Below are 20,841 nucleotides of genomic sequence, written 5' to 3'. Positions count from 1 at the left end.
AAACTCTTTTGGATACATTTTCAGTTTGTTTTGCAGCCATTTTCCCAGCAGAATAAGCCAAGAGCTCCATCCACAACAGATTGGCCAAGGACAATATCAGAGTTTAATTCAATAACAGAAAAGCTGCGAAAGTAGAGTTGAAAATGAAGATAAGGGAGGGCCAGGAAGGTCATGTTTGGGAAAGATTTGGTGAAGTGGTAAAAGAGGATGATAGCAGTGCGGCTATGTTACGTGTGATGATTGTGAGGCGCTATACAAATTCGACAGTCTCAAGATGGGGACTTCAAATAGGCCTATGGGGATGTCAATGGAACTGTAGCCTACTGTTCAGATGGGTTAAATGGAAACTGAAATCTGGACACTGACTGTAGGTCTATAACTTCTCACATAGGCTTAATATTAACTCATGCAGAATTAAGCATTGCATTAAAATGATACACCAAATGAAGGCAAAATGATGACTCGGGAACAGGAGTGGAGAAATATGATTTATTTATTTTGGCGTCTTAAGAGAATGTGAATGCTCAGTTAAATACCATCTGTAGAAGGGCTATCTTTATCAGCATCATAAACTCTGATAGTATTTCAACCAAATAAAATATGTGTCCAAGCCGAACTGAAATCTTATCAGAAACATGTTGGGTTGTTTTCACAGCTTTCTATTTCCTTACAACTGGTCAAACTGATATTATTTCCCTTTGTTTTGTTAGTACATTTTCTCCCCTGTCCCTAAATGTATTTGCTCCGCAAAAGAAGATGACATAGGAAACTTTACCGATGTCAACCAGATTGAAGCGTTCATTCTATCGATGTATTTAGTCATCTATGGCAACATATGACAGAAGAGAAGCTGTATATATCTAATTATAGATGTTGACTAACGAATAGCTTGCCAAAAATGTTGGAAATTATAATCAGAAACATATCTAAATCACACAAAACAAAATCATGCACCCCCTGACAAAAATTGTTCCACCTTTTTTGAATTTACCCTATAGCGCATTTTCTAAATTTACGGGTTAAGTTCGGGTGCGGGCCTCAGATCTTCACTTAATCATATAGTCGGGCAGTTGCAGATGGGTTATTAACAATTGCAGGCAGGTGGGGTGAACAAACAGCTGACCCATGCAACACTATTCTGTAGTCTTGTCTCTGACTAGACCTTTGACAGCCAAAGTTAATTGGATTTTGTGACTTTTGACTTTCTGTCAGAGGACGCTGTGTACGCGTGCGTGTATGTGTTTGTCCATCCAAAGTTGAATGTTATCACTCCATTGTTTAGTACTGAGGGGAGTTTTTCATAAACAGCAGCAGACAGTAGCATACCTTTACATATGTTATAAGGAGAGAGAGAGAGAGAGAGAGCAGTGTCTTAAGACATGAGAGAAACCATGTCGAGAGAGAGAGCATATCGTGTATACAGTGGAATACACTGAATCTTGCTTACATAAATGCACGTGCCTGTGTCAGTAGGCCAGTACACTACCAGCACATTCAGTGCCTTCGTAAAGTATGCAGACCCCTTGGCTTTTTCCACATTTTGTTATGTTACAGCCTATTCTAAAATTGATTAATTTGTTCTCATCAATCTACACACAATACCCCATAATGACAAAGCAAAAACAGTTTTTTGGAAATGTTTGCTAATTCTTTGCAGATCCTCTCAAGCTCCGTCAGGTTGGATGGGGAGGGTTTCTGCACAGCTATTTTCAGGTCTGCAGAGATGTTCGATCGGGTTCAAGTACGGGCTCTGGCTGGGCCACTCAAGACTTGTCCCGAAGACACTCTTGCATTATCTTGGCTGTGTGCTAAGGGTTGTTGTCCTTTTGGAAGGTGAACCTTCGCCCTAGTCTGAGGTCCTGAGCAATCTGGAGCAGGTTTTCATCAAGGATCTCTCTGTACTTTGCTCCGTTCATCTTTACCTCGATCCTGACTGGTCTCACAGTCCCTGCCGCTGAAAAACATCCCCACAGCATGATGCTTCCACCTCCATGCGTCACAGAAGGGATGGTGCCAGGTTTCCTCCAGACGTGATGCTTGACATTCAGGCCAAAGAGTTCAATCTTGGTTTCATCAGACCAGAGAATCTTGTTTCTCAAGGTCTGAGAGTCTTTGGGTGCCTTTTGGCAAACTCCAAGCAGGCTGTCATTTGTCTTTTACTGAGGAGTGGCTTCCGTCTGGCCATAAAGGCCTGATTGGTGGAGTGCTGCAGAGATGGTTGTCCTTCTGGAAGGTTCTCCCATCTCCACAGAGGAAATCTAGAGCTCTGTCAGAGTGACCATCGGGTTCTTGGTCACCTCCCTAACCAAGGCCCTTCTCCCCCGATTGCTCAGTTTGGCCGGGCGGAAAGCTCTGGGAAGAGTCTTGGTGGTTCTAAACTTCTTCCATTTCAGAATGATGGAGGCCACTGTGTTCTTGGGGACCTTCAATGCTGCAGAAATGTTTTGGTAGCCTTCCCCAGACACAGTCCTGTCTCGGAGCTCTATGGACAATTCCTTCGACAACATGGCTTGGTTTTTGCTCTGACATGCACTGTCAACTGTGGGACCTTATATAGAGAGGTGTGTGCCTTTCCAAATCACGTCCAATCAGTTGAATTTACCACAGGTGGACTCCAATCAAGTTGTAGAAACATCTCAATGATGATCAATGGAAACAGGATGCACCTGAGCTCAATTTCAAATCTCATAGCAAAGGGTCTGAATACTTATGTAAATAAGCTATTTCTGTTTTTTATTTTTAACAAATTAGCAAAAAACATTCAACCTGTTTCCGCTTTGTCATTATGGGATATTGTGTGTAGATTGCTGAGAAATTAAATAATATTTAATTCACATTTTATAATAAGGCTGTAACGTAACAAAATGTGGTAAAGGTCAAGGGGTCTTAATATTTTCCGAAGGCACTGTATGTATGCTTGCATCTTCAAGCCTGGATGAAAAGGGTATTGGGTGTTGTGTAGGGGGTTGCGCATCAGTCGGGACCAAAGACAATCCGCCGGGGAAACATTAGGATAACGTACCTGGAGTGATAAAAACCATAAGCAGGGAGAGAGTGGGAGACAGACAATGAGCCGGATCCAGGAAAAGTCCCCTCTGGGAGGATAGCCTCATTCAGTATGCCACCCGTGTTTGATCATGACCTTACTGTTGCATGTCCTTGGCGCAGAGCGCATCAAATGCCTTTTGGGGGATTGGAGGGTTTGAGGCTTCACAGGAGGCTGGCTCAGCCCGTTCAGCCTGCTTCATTTTATTGTGTTGTTTTTATTTTCATTCCACCTGACCTGATGGCTTCTGCAGCCCTCTTTCATCTCTCTCTATCTCTCTCTCTCTCGCTAAGCCCCTCGGCAAAGCACTCGGGCCACCATTTTGATTATGAAAGTGATTGAATTAAATGCTCTGAGAACTTGACACTCTCATGGATTATGATTGTTGGAAATTGTTAAACATACAAGGCCCCTATCCGTCTAAACGGATATCTAATCCCAAACCTTTCCTGTTTTTCTGCAACCCGCTCGAGTAAATTGTGTTTAAAGATTATAGCCCCCTTGCCCCTATATCAAATAAGTTCTGACTCAGACAACCGAGACCTATTAGGCCAATAATATTGGATATCATACACACAACACAAGACTGCATAGCACCTGTATTGATTCAAATGCAATAAATACTACTACTGGTATTGACCACAATCACAGAACCATCTATATGGAATGGCAGTATATGGAATGGAGTGCCAAAGGCTTTAAACTCAATGGTGAAAATAAACCACAAACAATCAAACAGGATAGGGGTCTTTCGGGGCCGTTGCTGGCCATTGTTAAAAAAACTTAAAAGAGAGTGCCGCCTTTTGGCCACTTCACTAGCAGTCTTTCTGTACTGGAGTACTGTGTGATCACATGACAAAACTACTGTGTGTGTGAGTGTGTGCTCTCACAACGCATTTGTCATCTTTGAGTGCCCGGGCTGTGGCTTTTCTAAATGTCAGCAGGGTTGTTAAGCAACCGTGTGTGCTTTTCCTCCCTTTCTTTCTCTCCACCTCCCTTGTTTCTGTATATACAGTTGAAGTCAGAAGTTTACATACACTTAGGTTGGAGTCATTAAAACTTGTTTTTCAACCACTCCACAAATTTCTTGTTCATTAACAAACTATAGTTTTGGCAAGTCGGTTAGGACATCTACTTTGTGCATGACACAAGTCATTTTTCCAACAATTGTTTACAAACATATTATTTCACACATTATAATTCACTGTATCACAATTCCAGTGGGTCAGAAGTTTCAATACACTAAGTTGAGTGTGCCTTTAAACAGCTTGGAAAATTCCAGAAAATGATGTCATGGCTTTAGAATCTTCTGATAGGCTAATTGACATAATTTGAGTCAATTGGAGGTGTACCTGTGGATGTATTTCAAGGCCTACCTTCAAACTCAGTGCCTCTTTGCTTGACATCAAGGGAAAATCAAAAGAAGTCAGCCAAGACCTCAGAAAAAGAATTGTAGACCTCCACAAGTCTGGTTCATCTTTGGGAGCAATTTCCAAACGCCTGAAGGTACCACATTCATCTATACAAACAATAGTACACAAGTATATACACCATGGGACCACACAGCCGTCATACCGCTCAGGAAGGAGATGCGTTCTGTCTCCTGGAGATGAACGTACTTTGGTGTGAAAAGTGTGAATCAATCCCATAGCAAGGGATCTTGTGAAGATGCTGGAGGAAACAGGTACAAAAGTATCTATATCCACAGGAAAACGAGTCCTATATCTGCCATAAAAAAGCCAGACTGCGGTTTGCAACTGCACATGGGGACAAAGATCGTACTTTTTGGGGAAATGTCCTCTGGTCTGATGAAACAAAAATAGAACTGTTTGGCCAGAATGACCGTTGATGTTTGGAGGAAAAAGGGGGATGCTTGCAAGCCGAAGAACACCATCCCAACCGTAAAGCACGGGGGTGGCAGCATCATGTTGTGGGGGTGCTTTGCTGCAGGAGGGACTGGTGCACTTCACAAAATAGATGGCATCATGAGGATGGAAAATTATGTGGATATATTGAAGCAACATCTCAAGACATCAGTCAGGAAGTTAAAGCTTGGTCACAAATGGGTCTTCCAAATGGACAATGACCCCAAGCATACTTCTAAAGTGGCAAAATGGCTTAAGGACAACAAAGTCAATGTATTGGAGTGGCCATCACAAAGCCCTGACCTCAATCCTATAGAAAATTTGTGGGCAGAACTGAAAAAGTGTGTGCGAGCTAGGAGGCCTACAAACCTGACTCAGTTACACCAGCTCTGTCAGGAGGAATGGGCCAAAATTCACCAAACTTATTGTGGGAAGCTTGTGGAAGGCTACGCAATACGTTTGACCCAAGTTAAACAATTTAAAGGCAATGCTATCAAATACTAATTGAGTGTATGTAAACTTCTGAACCACTGGGAATATGATGAAAGAAATAAAAGCTGAAATAAATCATTCTCTCTACTCTTATTCTGACATTTCACATTCTTAAAATAAAGTGGTGATCCTAACTGACCTAAAACAGGGAATTCTTACTCGGATTAAATGTCAGGAATTGTGAAAAACTGAGTTTAAATGTATTTGGCCAAGTTGTATGTAAACTTCCGACTTCATCTGTATATCCATATTGTTTTTGAGTGGAGTTTCCCTTTAAGTTTGAGCCTTCTCTCTCTCCCTCTGACTGTGGCCCCGCTCTCCAGTCTTCACAGCTGTAATGGGCTCCCAAGATTCAGCAGGCAATTCGGGTTCCCGCTGGGGCCCCAATGTGTTTGTTTTGGCCAGAACAAGAGCGGAGGCCTGTGCCGAGGAAGTCCCATGTCCCGCACTCTATCCCTGGAAATGTCTCTCTCTCTCTCTTCACTATCACACACTCTATTTTTCTTTCTCCCCCTCACTCTCTGTATTCCAGCTATTCTTTCTTTCATTCTCCTTTTTATCTACGGCACTATCTTTCCCAAAAGTCATGAGGGACTCGGGCACCACTTGGTGCTTGAAGGCTTATTCAAATGGTCTGTTTGTCCTCAGCGCCTGGCTTCTATGGATCTGACAGCATGAATTACCACAATGCATTTACTTTGCGTGACTATATATCGGTGCTAACTGCACGGTGCAGTCTTACAGTCGAAGATTAGCACCATGGCATTTTGTAGGATGTACAATGAAAATGCATTCATATGTTAATATTTCGAATTTGTTCTGTTGTTGTGCCATAGACAGGCTATAGACTTTCAGTAATGTAGAAAGAGTGTCAAGAGTCCAGTGTGTAGAGTGTGTTCATGTTATACTGTGCCAAACTATGGCCACCATTTTGCATGCATCCATACCTGAGTGCTTCATATTGGAGGGGACTTTTGCTTGGTGCTGCACACAATGAAAAACAAGCCATAGATAGTACCAAGGTCTTCATACCCGGCTCTCCCATTTAAAGCTGTGGGGTTGGTGACAGAATTCCCAGCATATTTTGATGTCAGGTGCCCGTAGATAATATTTTGGGGGGTGGGGTGGGTGGGGGGAATTATATTCATCCCCCTTTTTTTGTGGCGGGAAGGGAAAGGGAAGAAATTGAAAAAGCGATCTTGCAGGCTGCCATTATTCAGGACTCTGGATGGGACTGGCTGCTGGCTGAGTTGTATTCATAAATCTCTCACGGAGCCCCAATGAATGTAATCAGGAGACTTGCAGAGGACATAAATTGGCACAACACTCCATCTCGCTTGTCAACCGCAGCTTCGGCAGCCTCAACTATATAGGCCTATTCGGGGGTGGGGAGGGAGAAAAACCCACTTAAACTCGACCCAAAACATTCACATTCTGTGTGTGTGTGTCTCGCTCTGTATCTCTTTGATGCTTTTTGGGAGAGCTGACATTTTGAATTTGAGTTGAAGGTAAACAACAACAACAACGATAAGCTTCTGTCATTGTATAAGACCCCTGACTTTTATGCCACTTCTAAAAACAGACTCATTTAAGCTGTTGCTCCTCCCCTAGAGTGGCCATTTTGAAAAAGGGCTCATGTATAGGCCTAAATATTGTATCTACTTTGGGGTCACATTATTCATCTCTATGCAATATCTTAACAGTGGTGCCAATGACAGCAGCAATTGAAATCACACTTGTCGGACATTTTTACGCCCCCTGACTGTTTTCACCCACTTCTAACAACCAGGCTCCATTCATTTAATTTCTCTGTGCCTGTTTCTCTGTGATGGGCTGTCAGAGGTTAGGCATGAAGCGCACCATCTGCTTTAACCCAACACAGCTCCTGAGGCCGTCGTCTCTTGTCTCTGTTCTAGTTTCTCTTCTCAAGTCGTTACACACGCACACGCACACACACGCATGCCAGGCGGTCTCATCTGATCTCAGGGCAGTCATCTGTGGCGCTCTCTGGCTGCTCTCTCTTCTGTCCTTGAAATGATCCTAGGATTCTATGAAGGCCTGGACGAGTGTTAGAAATGCAACACAGACAAAGACACCCGACAGGCCCAGCAGACTGTTAGAGGGACGGTTTTACATGGTCCGCTCAAAGCCCTCTCCACTGTTCTGATCCATTACAAAGCACGAGATAAAAACACTGAATATATTCTAACCAGTTGGCCTATTCTCTCTTTCCCTTTTTTCCCCCATGTCCCTTTGCTGCGGCCCCATCTGGTTCGCTCTCCGATGCAATTTGTATAACAGGTAAGTCCACAATTTTGTGTAAAGTTTGAAGCCCATCCAAATGTAATCATATTACACATTGAACAAAATGAAGAGAGACCATATGCCCAATGGAATTCACGTTGTTACCATAAGCTCTCGTAAAGCGCCGACATCATTCCTTAACCTATCTGAAAGTGGGAGAATGGGAGGGGGGGCAATCTCATTGGCTACTGGAGAGATGCCAAAAGGGAGGAAAGGAGAATGAAAGGGATAGTGAAGAAAGAGAGGGAGAGAAGGAGAGACAGAGGGAGAGAGTGAGAGGGAGAGAGAGTGTATGTGAGGGAGAGGAATTGTAATTTGTTTACCATGACATCGAGAGTATAATATATGAGAGAATGATAAATGCGGTCTATTTTGGTTCGCCTATACTGCTGTGGTGTACTTAACTCTGTGTCCATAGAGTATAGAGGCTTTACCAGCTTATAGCCAATAACTAGATGTGCTGATTACTGCCCATAGGTTCGCCTTCATCTCCACAATGCTACAGTATAGCTTCACTTACCTCCAGTTCAGTCCATCTACGGAAGTGCTTTCTCAACGCAACGTCCAAAGCAAATGGAGACATTTGCCATAACTGCAGGCGCGTGTTGTCCTTTTATTTATGGAGTGTGTGTTTTTTGTTTTTACGTAGGTTTAACTTTAGAATGATCTTATTGGTCATGTTTACAGTAACAGTGTTCACTATGGCTTTCCATTTTTCCATATTTGCATATAAGGTGAAAATCCTTGGTTTCCTGGTATATGTTGTAGGTGGGAGGATGAGGGTGTGACGGCACCATTTGTGCCTAAAACCATTCTGAACATTTACTCTTGTTTTTACCTTTGCCATTCTTAGCCTGCACACGTTACACTCCTTATCATTCTGGAATGAACATACAGTATATTGTCAAAAGAACCCGGGCTTCATTCATTCATTCATTCATTCATTCATTCATTCATTCATTCATTCATTCGGTATCTATGATGGGCTGTTGTGATACATGTATGGTGTTTTGCGCTACGATCCTGCTTTTAGCTAGGAGGAGGGTAGAGAAGACACTCGAAACAAAACATGGACGGGCTCCCTTAGTCACGCTGGCCCCGCACCACCCCGAGTTCCCATCAGCCTTCTTCACAGTTTTGTGGGTCACTGATTGTCACACACTGGTGGTTTTGGCACCGCCCTTTGTTTGTTGTTGTGCAGATCGTTGGTAAACATGTCCAAGTACCCAACAGGCTTTCAGACTGTGTCCCCCAACAATAGAGTTGGTGTTTTGGTCTAAGGGCTCAAGTGTGATGTCATAGGGGGGTTGACGGGCCGTGACTGGTCTGCCGTGGTTGACTAGATTTCACCCCCCTGAATTGACTAGTTTGCTTAAATGAGCCACATATGGCATTTCTTGTGGTTTTTATGTGGTTTAAGATTGTGGGTCGATTGCAGTCGTGTGTATGCAGTACTGCAGGGATCAACAACTAGATTCAGCCGCGGGACGATTTTTTCTGGAGCAGATGGTCAGGCGGCCGGAATATAATTACAAATAATTTGTAGACTGCAAGTTGACCGCAAGAAGCCCAAGCAGATACAGATTTGACGAAAACATAATCGTTTCAAACCTTGCTTACATTTGTATTTGATCGCATATAGAGTATCTCTCCATTATGCATGGGAATACTTTAAAATCACTTGGAGCTGATTTGCTGGTGCAAATAGTACTGTGTGTGCTTATGCGTCTGTGTGCGTGCCTGCCTACCTGCCTGCATGAGTACCTGCGTGCCTTCCTATGTGTGTACTGTATACAAGCATGCACAATTGTGTTTCTCTACAATATGTGTAGGCTATACATGACCATTATGGATCAATCTCATCACGTGTGGGCGTATACAATATATCCTGTTACAGATGGTATTTACTACGCTAGTATGCACCGGTTTTGTGCCTTTGGGGGGCTAATTGATCAGTTCTACCAGTCGCTTTCATCTTGAAATATTCAACACGGAACAAGACACTGAAGTGAAGCTAAACATTTAACAAATACATGTTTAACACAATTACTGTGTTGGCACATTTAACGCTATGTTGAGAGAAAAAAAAGACAAATCAAAAATAAGCTGTCTGAATTCAACCTCAATGCACAACATGACAGAATGCACTTGTTGTTTTACTCTGTCCAGGGAATGGATATCTGAAAACAACTCGCATCAAAACAACAGGATTTGAACTCCGCTTGACCTGATTCTATCATATCCATGTCCATATGTATGGAGTATGGATCCAACATGAAGCTTCCCGGGCAACCCCGGATAGAGCTTATAGTATTCCAGCCGAACCATAGAGATAATATCTCTCTCTGTATGATCAAAACACTTGTCATAATAGCTCTCTGCTCTCTGCTCCATATCTGATAATACAGTATATATTGTAATCGCAGTTTATAAGTGACTCTTTGGACTATAGACCCCCACAGAATCAAGCCCAGCTGTTGCCATGTTTTAGCTCACTGGCTCTGACCCAGCTATTCTATCATCACATTTTATGCACCACCGGATGTTAACAATAGTATACACACAGTGTCCACATGAAGTGTAGTGGTTATGTTGTCATACACACACACACACACACACACACACACACACACACACACACACACACACACACACACACACACACACACACACACACACACGTACGTACACACATTGCCTTTCTGGCTCACTGTCTAAATCAGTCTATATGATGAAAACAGAGCAGTACCGCCTGCGTGTCGTAGCTAGCCTACACTCACACAACCGCCCCTTGTAGTGTATATGTAACAGTGTAGGTTCCGTCCCTCTCTTCGCCCCAACCTGGGCTCGAACCAGGGACCCTTAAACACATCAACAACTGACACCCACGAAGCATCGTTACCCATCGCGCCACAAAAGCCGCGGCCCTTGCAGCGCAAGGGGAAACCCTACTTCAAGTCTCAGAGCGAGTGACGTCACTGATTGAAACGCTATTAGCGCGCACCACCGCTAACTAACTAGCCATTTCACATCGGTTACACTCACCCCCCTTTTGACCGCCTTCTTTCCCGCAGCAACCAATGATCCGGGTCACGGCACCAATGTAACAGTGTAGGTTCCGTCCCTCTCTTCGCCCCAACCTGGGCTCGAACCAGGGACCCTTAAACACATCATCAACTGACACCCACGAAGCATCGTTACCCATCGCGCCACAAAAGCCGCGGCCCTTGCAGCGCAAGGGGAAACCCTACTTCAAGTCTCAGAGCGAGTGACATCACTGATTGAAACGCTATTAGCGTGCACCACCGCTAACTAACTAGCCATTTCACATCGGTTACATATACACGAAAACGTGTAGTGTATTCAAGGTTTAAAAAGGCCTCTAAAGTTTGGAATTTCTACTTAAAAATGTCAGACTTCATTTGCCGTAATGAAAAATGCATCAACCCCTACACATTTTTTTCCATTAATCCACATAATAATTCACATTTCCTGTTGCTGCAGGATTATTTCACTGTTATAGCAAACTGGCTCAAGTTAAGATCCTACATCTGTACAACATTAGTTAGTGGCTAGAATACAATGGAACGGAATAGAATGTGGTGACGAGAAAGACAACGAGAAGTGTGTGAGAGCACTGTGAGAATCAATGATGATCATTCCAATATCGATCCTGATAAACCATTTAAAATGAAGTATGGACTCAGCGCAGGCCCACACGCTGTTGTCATCGTAAATCATCAGTGGCCCCACCACGCACCGCTGCAACCCGCCACTACTTCGTGATTTTGCCACCTATCCGATTATGAGTGGGTGTGAGGCGTTTATTATGCATGGCAGGCCCCCAATGAAAAAACAGTGGGCACCTGGTCGAAACCCTGGTGCACAGAACGTTAGGGTAATTAATTCGTTAAGCATTATTACCATGGACTTTACGCACACACGAGGACACACAGACGGATGCACACACACACACACTTCCCCTAACCACTACCCTCTCCTAATCACACGACGTAAACCATTTCCCGGAGGAAAAGTGATTGGCTTAGAGCACGCCGAGTCTCTGTCTCTGTGAATGTCACGTAACCACTCACCTTTACAACGCAGTCGATGACGATGTCCTTGTAATCCCTCACTCTGACGTGGATTGAACCCGCAATGTAAACCCTTGCGGAGGACTGCTGCTGACCTGACTGACTAGTCACACATCAGTGTGTCAGTGGTGTTTGGACCATAGAATTAGAATGATTCGAGTGGGAACCTCTATTCAGGTCAATTATACCACAATGTGTGGACAGGCGGAAATGTTGAGTGTCTTAATAGGAACATTATATTTCTATGGTTTGGAGCCAACATTTATGACACCCTCCTGACCGTCATTATACTCATGCGTATCGTTCCTACTAGAGTAGCTAAAGTAGTAGAACACGGTATTATCTCTCAGGGGGAAATTTGCTTTGCTGCAAAATCACCCATTAAAACACAACAGATGTTCCACAGGAAGTAGGACACATTATACACAATGAGCCACACGTGGCCTATGACGTGACCCTGTTGGTTGGGGTTTGTGTTACCAGATGTCTATGGCTCCTGTACTGTATGAATGACCCTGCCGTTTAAGGAGTTGCACTGTGTTGGTCAGATGGGTTGTGACCCTGTCGTTCAAGGTGTTGGTGTGTGTGTGTGTGTTACATGTGTTATCCAGATATGTCATGTGATGTATAAGTCTGTGTTAGCCGGATGGGTTGTGACAGCCGTGCTGTGTTTAACATGATCTACGCTAGCTGTTAGCTGTTAGCTGTGCTGTGCTGTGTGTTGAGCTCTGCTGGGTCTGTCTGTCTGCTCTGAGAGGTGTGGGGGTGACCTTTAAAGTTATCTCGTGCCATCCCTGTTCACACATAGTAACATCCTGCAGTCTGTCGTACCCTATGTGGGTGTGTGTATGTGTTCCTCTTTTCTTTATGTCATTCCAACATCCTCTCTTTTAGTTTCGGTAACATTTTGTTCCAACACATCCTGTTCTCTAACACAGTCTTCGTCATTCACATACCTAATGGCTTGATCTCTTTCTTGTATGCACACACAAGAATGCATGCACACATGCGCATACGCACACACACAAACTCACACACACACACACACACACACACACACACACACACACACACACACACACACACACACACACACACACACACACACACACACACACACACACGTCGCTTGGAGACAGGAGATTCGAAACCTGTTAACAAGTGCATTACCCAATCACCACACATCCCTCCATCCATCCCCTCTGCTCTGCTTTTCAACACAGATCTGCTTTTCAACACAGCTGTGCTCTCCGACGTACAGAAACCATTGTCACGCTCCCTCGCACAATTTCCATTTCAAACAGAACCAATATCAAACTTTATCCCCCTCCGAAACCCCCCATCCCCAGATACGATGCGAGCGGAATCGCGGCCGATCCGCCCCTTTCTCTCTATTCTCCTCCATCACCATTGCTAATTAGCTGCCATATCAATAATGCAGTGCCACATAAATAAACCATTATTATTTTCTCCTCGCCCTCCCATAGACGGTCAATAGCCGTAGCATGGGCATGTAGAAAAATGTCGAAGAGTATGTAATCGGTGATCAGAGGATCATCAGGTGATCATGGAAGCGAGTCCATTTGGTAAGCCAGTCATCTGTGTTAGTATCGATTTTGCTAAGTGTCATCAATCAGGTTGTTAATAATGGGAGGTTATAGGAGAGGTGATATGCCCTGGTGGGGCGATGACCCCTTGTCTGAGACGGTCAACAAACACCTGCAGGTTTTGGTCCTTCCCACAGTGTCAAATAGAGGTAGAGAGAAAGAGGGAGGGATAGAGAGGGGGGAGAGCCCTGTGGGTGCATCCTGGAGTCTTAAGAACAACCCTTTCAAATATGCAGACCCCTTTCCTTGTCCCTGCCTCCCTCCTATCCACCCATCGCGTGTTTAAAATACTGAAACAAAATGGAGGAGCCAACAGTAGCCTGTGTGTCAAGGCATCATCGAATATTTATACAAATAAATCAGGACAACACAGCCTAAATATAGGCCCAGCAGTTTGCATGATTTGAGGGGCTATCAGGAAAGAAAATGAATAAGACAGAACGTAAGAGAATAAGATAATAAGCAAATGACTATCAGTATATCGCATATCTCACATCTCGCTATGATGTGTCTGTCTGCCCTGCTCTGCTCGGCTGTATCGGTCGGTGGCTAGCCTACTTAGCATACAGATGTCATGCCTAGTTATGATTCACGGCCTTTTTGGATTTCAAAGTGGGCCGCCCGGTCGGGAGATATCATGAATACGAAGTAGATCATGAATCTGAAATGGCAAATTCCGCCGGTTGTTGTTGTTTTTCTCTCCACACAACAACAACAAATGACTGCACATTTTAGTTGAGTTGTTGCTCCCGGCTTGTTGCTATTTTGGTTCTTCTTCTGGTCTAGTGTTCCACTCTGTGAAACGCCTCGTATGGTAGATATCAGAATAGATTTAGGTTGGTACTGTACAGTTTACGCATGGCACTGTATACACAAGAGTTTTAGTGGGCATGATATTGTTTAACTGCAACCATTCACCCTTTTGGCCTAAATATGTAGTATCTTAGTTGGACCACCCTGTTGCAGGAAATGTAAAACTTGTTGTGGATTTGAGGTTTTAAAAATGTCCACTTTCCGACCATATTTTTCCTTTTGAAAAATGGATCAACCCCTACAAAATTGTCGATTCATTTTAATCCACGTAATAATTCACATTTCCTGTTGCTGCAGGATTATTTTCCTGCTCAAATTAAGATCCTACATCTATATACAGGCTATAGTTCAGGCTTTAGTACAACAGTAGAGGCTTACATAGCCTATACAAAAGGCTGAAGGGAAAAAGTCTGAGAACCTTTTTAGTTAGCGTTTGATAATATCCCAGCACCTCATAAAGCACAAGCAACTATACATTTATATGAAAGTGAAGGTATCACAATATGCATAAGGTACATCGACAGTGTTACATACAGTATGTCATTGGTTTGTTTGAATGTATCTGTCTGTTTGCTGTTTCCATCAAGGCAGGTGGTTGAAATGCAGTGATTATTTGATTTCATGTTAGAGGCATAATGATTTGACCTCCAGGTCGGTACAGTATGTTAAGTAATTGCTTGCATATTATTATATTTGTTTGTGTCATGCTACTGTAACTCTGCAACATCACTCAAACACACAACACACCCCCATTACACACATACTCTACACCCAGTTGAGCCATTTAAACACACGCGCGCACACACACACACAAATGGATAGATCGGCCTATTTTTGCCTCTGTACAAATATATGTGGAGTAGGACGTACACACACACACACACACACACACACACACACACACACACACACACACACACACACACACACACACACACACACACACACACACACACACACAGGCTTACACCTCAGACACTACACACTACTCTCACTGTTTCTGTCTCTGTCTCTTTAGTTACAGTAACAGCATGTGCACAGTGTAATCATAGAAATATAGAAACACAGACACAGTAGGCTGTGTTTACTGATTTCAGTCACACACACAGCAATATACAATCACACACACTCGCATGTACACACACCACACGTACTCATGCAATCATACTGTGTCACTGTGCAGAAGCTTTGAGTCTAGTGTATTTTCTCCTCCCTCCCTCCCTCCCTCCCTCCCTCCCTCCCTCCCTCCCTCCCTCCCTCCCTCCCTCCCTCCCTCCCTCCCTCCCTCCCTCCCTCCCTCCCTTTCCTGCTGATGTTAGGACACTAGAGAGCAACCTACACCTTCTTTCTGCGGCCTCCGCAATCACTCCTTTCCTTAGCTATCACTCATTTCTCTCCCCCTAGCAGCACCTACATGTCAATTGTTGACTGGTGCAAGAGACCAAACCCTCTGTCGACGCATCTCTCACTCACACAATGAGGAACAACCAGAGAGAAAAATATAAACCAAAATAGCCTTGTATTGAAAGAATAAATGTTTCAACATTACACGCAGAACATAGTCAGGAAATCCATCGGCCCGGACATGTGTCATGTCATGTGTTACCGGTGTCTCTTTAAGAAGGATAAAAGCCCACATATTCAATTCTTCATCTAGCTCCTATTTTAGAATTAGTTTTGATTTGAATCGTGTCGGGCTAGGCATTTTCCTCCTCCTTTTTGATGTGTCCCTCGCGGTGAAAGGATGGCAAAGCTCTAGCATGACAGCCCAGCACCAGTGAAGGAAAAGGCAAGGCAGAGCTTTTCAGCTCTCTCAGACGATCATGATATCTCTCTGCTTCTGCCTGTGTCGTCTGTGGGAAGGTTTTAGACGACATACGAATTTGATGTGAAAATACGCCACCTGATTTAGAAAAGGGTCAGATCAATTTCATCTAGAAAGGATAGAGGAGAGGGAGGAGAAGTGGGAAGGTGGGGGAAGCAACCACAACATCTATAGCAAGCCAGCACATTGAATACCCCCCCCTCCCCCACTCACAAATAGGTAATGAGGGATCAAGAAAATATCTGATATTCAGATTGGAGAGGGTTTAACATTTGAAATGATGTATGGCTAGGCTATCCCTCTGGCCCCTTGTCTTTTTACCCAACTAAAGATACTGCAGTAGGCACGCCAGACAAATGCTCTTTCTCTTCCAACCACCAACGCGAGCACTGCATCTCTTTTCATAATCGACCCCTCTCCCAAAGGTTCCTTACAACACAAGGGCTTTACTGTGAATAGCAATTCATTTATTTAAACATGATATTTTTTTCGTAGTTTACAAAAGAAATAGGATAGCATCTTGCATCTTTTTTTTCCACTCTTGCATTTTAAACATATTTTACACTGAATTTATAATCGTATTATTTTTTTTTTATAATCCAATTTTGCAATCTTTATGTATTTTCTTTGTTGTTGTCGTGTTTTCATTGTTGTCGTTGTATTACCACAATAAAAATGGTGTGTTTATGGCTGGCCAGTGTGTCCCCAGTCGGTCTTTAGACAATAGCAGAATATCCTGAAGTAAGAAATAATATCCACTCCTGGTGTAGAGAAGAAGAAGAAGAAACCGTTGGTGCCTACAAACATAGTAATCCTCTCTGGTGATTCTGTATAAAGTCAACATAATATTCCATCTCTGGTGGTTCTGTTTGTCAAGTCAACAGGCAAAATAGAGTCTGGTCTCCATAGTGTCCATAGAGGCCCTTCAGATCCACAGCAATAAATCCACAGTCTCAGTCAGTCCTCCACCCTTCTCCTTCACAGTAGGGGGCGAGCAGCACAGTGCGACGCAGTGTAAATAGTGTCCATAGCAGGATCCCTGGTTCAATCCTCATTTTATACAATCCCAACCCACCCAATATATCCCATATATCCAAAAAGGGTCTCTGTAAGTAGTCCATGTTATCCACACAAACACACGTAAACACAGACATATCCATACACACACACACAAGGGCCAGGTCAGACCTCGCACTCCCGGGACGGCTGCTGCTGGCAGGTGCAGGAGCCATACTCGTTGATAATGACCAGGGCCCCCTCGATGTGGTTGGGCTTGTAGTCGACGTAGTACTCCGGCGTAGACATGGTGGCCATCTGCTGCATGCTCTGCTTCTGCTTCTGCTTGCGTCGATGGCTGCTGAAGCACTGGCGCACCTGCCGCACGCCCGCCGGGAAACACTTCCAGGTCACGTAGAGCATCAGCACCACAATGAGGAAGGAGAAGATGAGCGCCATGGTGCCCGTCACCACCTTGTGGATCTGCATGGTGCTCTCTATGTCGTCGAGGTTAGCCACGGTCACCGTGAAGGAATTGGTGACGACTGCGCCGCCCTCGGCGGCTGGCGGATCGTAGGGGTTGGCCGTGGGGCCGCCCCAGGCCTGGTCCTTGGCGGTGTAGCCTGGGTACCAGCTCATGGTCGTGGTGGACTGGTCGCCGCCATCCTCGCACAGCTGGAAGGCGTAGACCGCATCCAGTACGTCCTCGCCCTGCGCCACGTCCGGGCTGGAACACAGCAGCTGGCTGTCCCGCTGGCCCTGGAAGGCGCTCAGCCACTGGGCCAGGGCACACACGTTGCGGCTGCATTCCCACTCGTTGCCTGCCAAAGTGATGCTGCCCAGGGACGACCACGAATCCAGGATGCGCTGCTCCACGGCCGTCAGCCGGTTGGCATCCAGCATGAGGGCCTTGAGGTTGGGCACGCTCTCGAAGACGTGTGGCTCGATGTATGCGATCTCATTTGCCGACAGGTCGATCTTCTCCAGGAAAGGCCAGGTCCAGTCCAGGGTGCTGACCACAACGGTAGCTCGGTTGTTGTGCATGTAGAGCATGCGCAGGGAGATGAGGCGGGGGAAGTGGGCCAGGTTGACTTTGACCAGCTCATTGTGCTCCAGGTGCAGCTCGGTGAGCTTGAAGAGCCCAGCGAAGGAGTTCCGCGCCAGGCTCTGAAGCTGGTTGTAGCCCAGGTCCAGGAACTGCATGCTCCGGCAGTCCTGGAAGATCCTCACTGGGACAAACTTGAGGGCGTTGTAGCGCAAATGCAAATTGGTTAGCTTCCTCAGGCCGTGGAACAGGTCGGGTTCCAGCGCCTGCAGCCTGTTGTACGATAGGTCCAGGATGCGTAGGTTGGGGAGGGGCCTGAAGGTGCCATTGGGCAGGCTCTCGATATGGTTGGTGCTCAGGTCGAGTTCCTTGACTCGGCGCAGTCTGTCAAAGGTGCCCTCCTCCACCACGTCGATGTTGTTATGATCCAAGTAGAGCCAGGTGAGCTGCGACAGGCCAGCGAAGTGGCCCTCGCGCAACTCCGTCAGGTTGTTCTCGCGCATGGACAGGCCCAGGGCGCTGCTCAGGTTGCGCGGAACGTCGGTGAGATTGAGCCCCTCGCAGTAGAGCAGCTTGCTGTCGCAGCGGCATAGCCGTGGGCAGACACCCTCCACTGAGGGGACCATTTTGAGCATGATGCCCAGCGAGCACCACAGCAACAGAATCAACCCAGGGGGCTTCCTCAGGGGCCACTTTAGGTACAAGCCAATTAGAAGGAAATCCATCAGCCTGAAAATCCTTGGATAGATCCGCAGAGAAAATGTCCATTGGAATCGTTCCGGTATTATTCTGTCATGGTTCACATCATAATTTGTAAACTCTCCCCGGCAGGAAACCAGCTCTCGTACTTTTTTTGTATTCCCTTTCTTGTAATGAATTGTGTTGTGCGTGTGTTTTTTTCCCCAAGGTATTTACTTATAGAAAGGAGGAGGAATCCAATGTGGGGGGAAAAAAGAAAAGAACAGGGTAGAGGGATAAAGGGCAAGTCACTTTGCTCATGTTAGATATCAGGGGGCAAGAGGCGAGCAGAGGGGGGTAAAAAATGCTTTCTTCGTCGAGCGATCGCATATGAAAGGAATCCTACTCACCCCTATCCAGAGACGGACAACCCCTATTCAGCGACTCCCTTTGTGCCCGCACTAATTATGTACGAATCTAAAAAAGGACCCCAGTGTGGTACAAATTTGCCACCCCCCCCTCGTCCTTTTCAGCCAGGACACCAGATCCTGGCAGGCTTACAATGTCTTAGTTCTCCTCGAGTGAAAGAAGCCAGAAAAGACCCAAGGAATCCAAGTGGATGCTTGTTAGGAAGTGCAAGTTCCCTGCTCGGCTGCATGCATGAGTGTCGTGCCTCCTCGCTCTCTCTCGCTCTCTCGCCCTCCTGCTCCTCTGCAGTCACTGCTACTGCGATGATCCGGAGAAAAACCAAGCCAACCAAGAAAGGAGAGGAAAAAATTACTCAAAACTCTTTTTCTTCTTCTTACCCCCTCTCGATAAAGACTGGTGGCCGATCTGTCAACACAAATTACCGTCTGTCACTTGAAGTGATCACTGACCTGCACGGCTTAAATCCAGTCAGCTCTGTCATTATTGTTTCAGTGACCGACCGGCGCGCTTCACAAAAAATGTATTGGAAGAATAACGATGGGTCTCTCTCCTTCTCTTATCTCTCTCTCTCTCTCTCTCTCTCTCTCTCTCTCTCTCTCTCTCTGTTCCCCCTTTGATTTTCTTCCTATCTTTTTATCTCCTGTGAGAAGCCCCTTGACTCCTGCGTCCTCTTGTCTTTTGGGTTCTGTTCATATCCACTCGTGTTGTTAGTGGTGTTTTTCCCTTGTCGGCTAGAGGGAGTTTGCTGGTTGAGGCTGGACGGCTGAGATGCTGAGGAGGCTGCTAGTAGGGAGGCAGAGGCGGTGTGTGACGGGGATGGAGAGGAGAGGCAGAGCACTCTTCACTTCGATCCCTCGCTTGCAGCAGACTAGTGTACTGGCAGAGCATGCAGAGGCACCGTCTGTTCACTGAGTGTCGTAAGCCTCTCACAATTCAGACTGGCCCCACACTCTCTCTCTCGGGCTTGTTCGTTCACTCACTCACTCACTCACTCACTCACTCACTCACTCACTCACTCACTCACTCACTCACTCACTCACTCACTCACTCACTCCCCCCTCTATATCTCTCTTTCTCTCTCGTTCAATTTTTTTCAGTGTTTGAAACGTTTCCATATTCAAAAGGGGCCGGGCTTAAAACTGGGGCTTTATTGAAGCACAGAATCTCTCTCTCTCTCTCTCTCTCTCTCTCTCTCTCTCTCTCTCTCTCTCTCTCTCTCTCTCTCTCTCTCTCTCTCTCTCTCTCCTCACTCACCCTCCCTCCCTGTAATGAATTGAAACAAGCCATCTACAATATCTGCTACTTCTCTTCTTGTAGAATCCAGTCTCCCTCATTATTGCAGACTAATATTCCACTAATGATTGAAAGGGTGTTCTATATGCGTTCTATCCCTCCAGCTGAGAAATGTTCCAAACTCTTGTCTGAACCGATGGGGCTGATGCTGAATAATTACAAAGCAATACAGATGTCATAATAATAATAATATTCATGATTTGTGATCGAACCAATGATATTGACACATTTAATGGTAAATTACTCAGCTTTACACTTTATTGGGCCTCATCTGAATATGGTGTACAGAGCCTTTGGAAAGTATTCAGACCCCTTGATGTTTTTCACATTTTGTTACCTTACAGCCTTATTCTA

At 45.2% G+C, this 20,841-nt stretch overlaps 2 protein-coding genes across 3 annotated transcripts in view; one reads left to right on the top strand and one right to left on the bottom strand.

The window, feature by feature from the left end:
- LOC106609934 (catenin alpha-2) overlaps positions 1 to 20,841 on the top strand; it is a 756,904-nt gene that overhangs the window by 515,393 nt on the left and 220,670 nt on the right. The gene's annotated exons all lie outside the window — the stretch shown is intronic.
- On the bottom strand, positions 16,497 to 20,198 carry LOC123744184 (leucine-rich repeat transmembrane neuronal protein 1). The gene has a single exon (XM_045722645.1). It carries the CDS (start codon positions 18,810 to 18,812, stop codon positions 17,229 to 17,231), a length of 1,584 nt encoding a protein of 527 aa, XP_045578601.1. The 5' UTR covers positions 18,813 to 20,198; the 3' UTR covers positions 16,497 to 17,228.

The sequence above is a fragment of the Salmo salar genome, chromosome ssa08 (assembly GCF_905237065.1).
Source record: "Salmo salar chromosome ssa08, Ssal_v3.1, whole genome shotgun sequence".
NCBI lineage: Eukaryota > Metazoa > Chordata > Actinopteri > Salmoniformes > Salmonidae > Salmo > Salmo salar.
This window is presented reverse-complemented; position numbering and strand designations above follow the sequence as displayed.

Coding starts and splice junctions, on each gene's coding strand:
- LOC123744184 (XM_045722645.1), bottom strand. CDS start 18,812: ATGGATTTCCTTCTAATTGGCTTGTACCTAAAGTGGCCCCTGAGGAAG.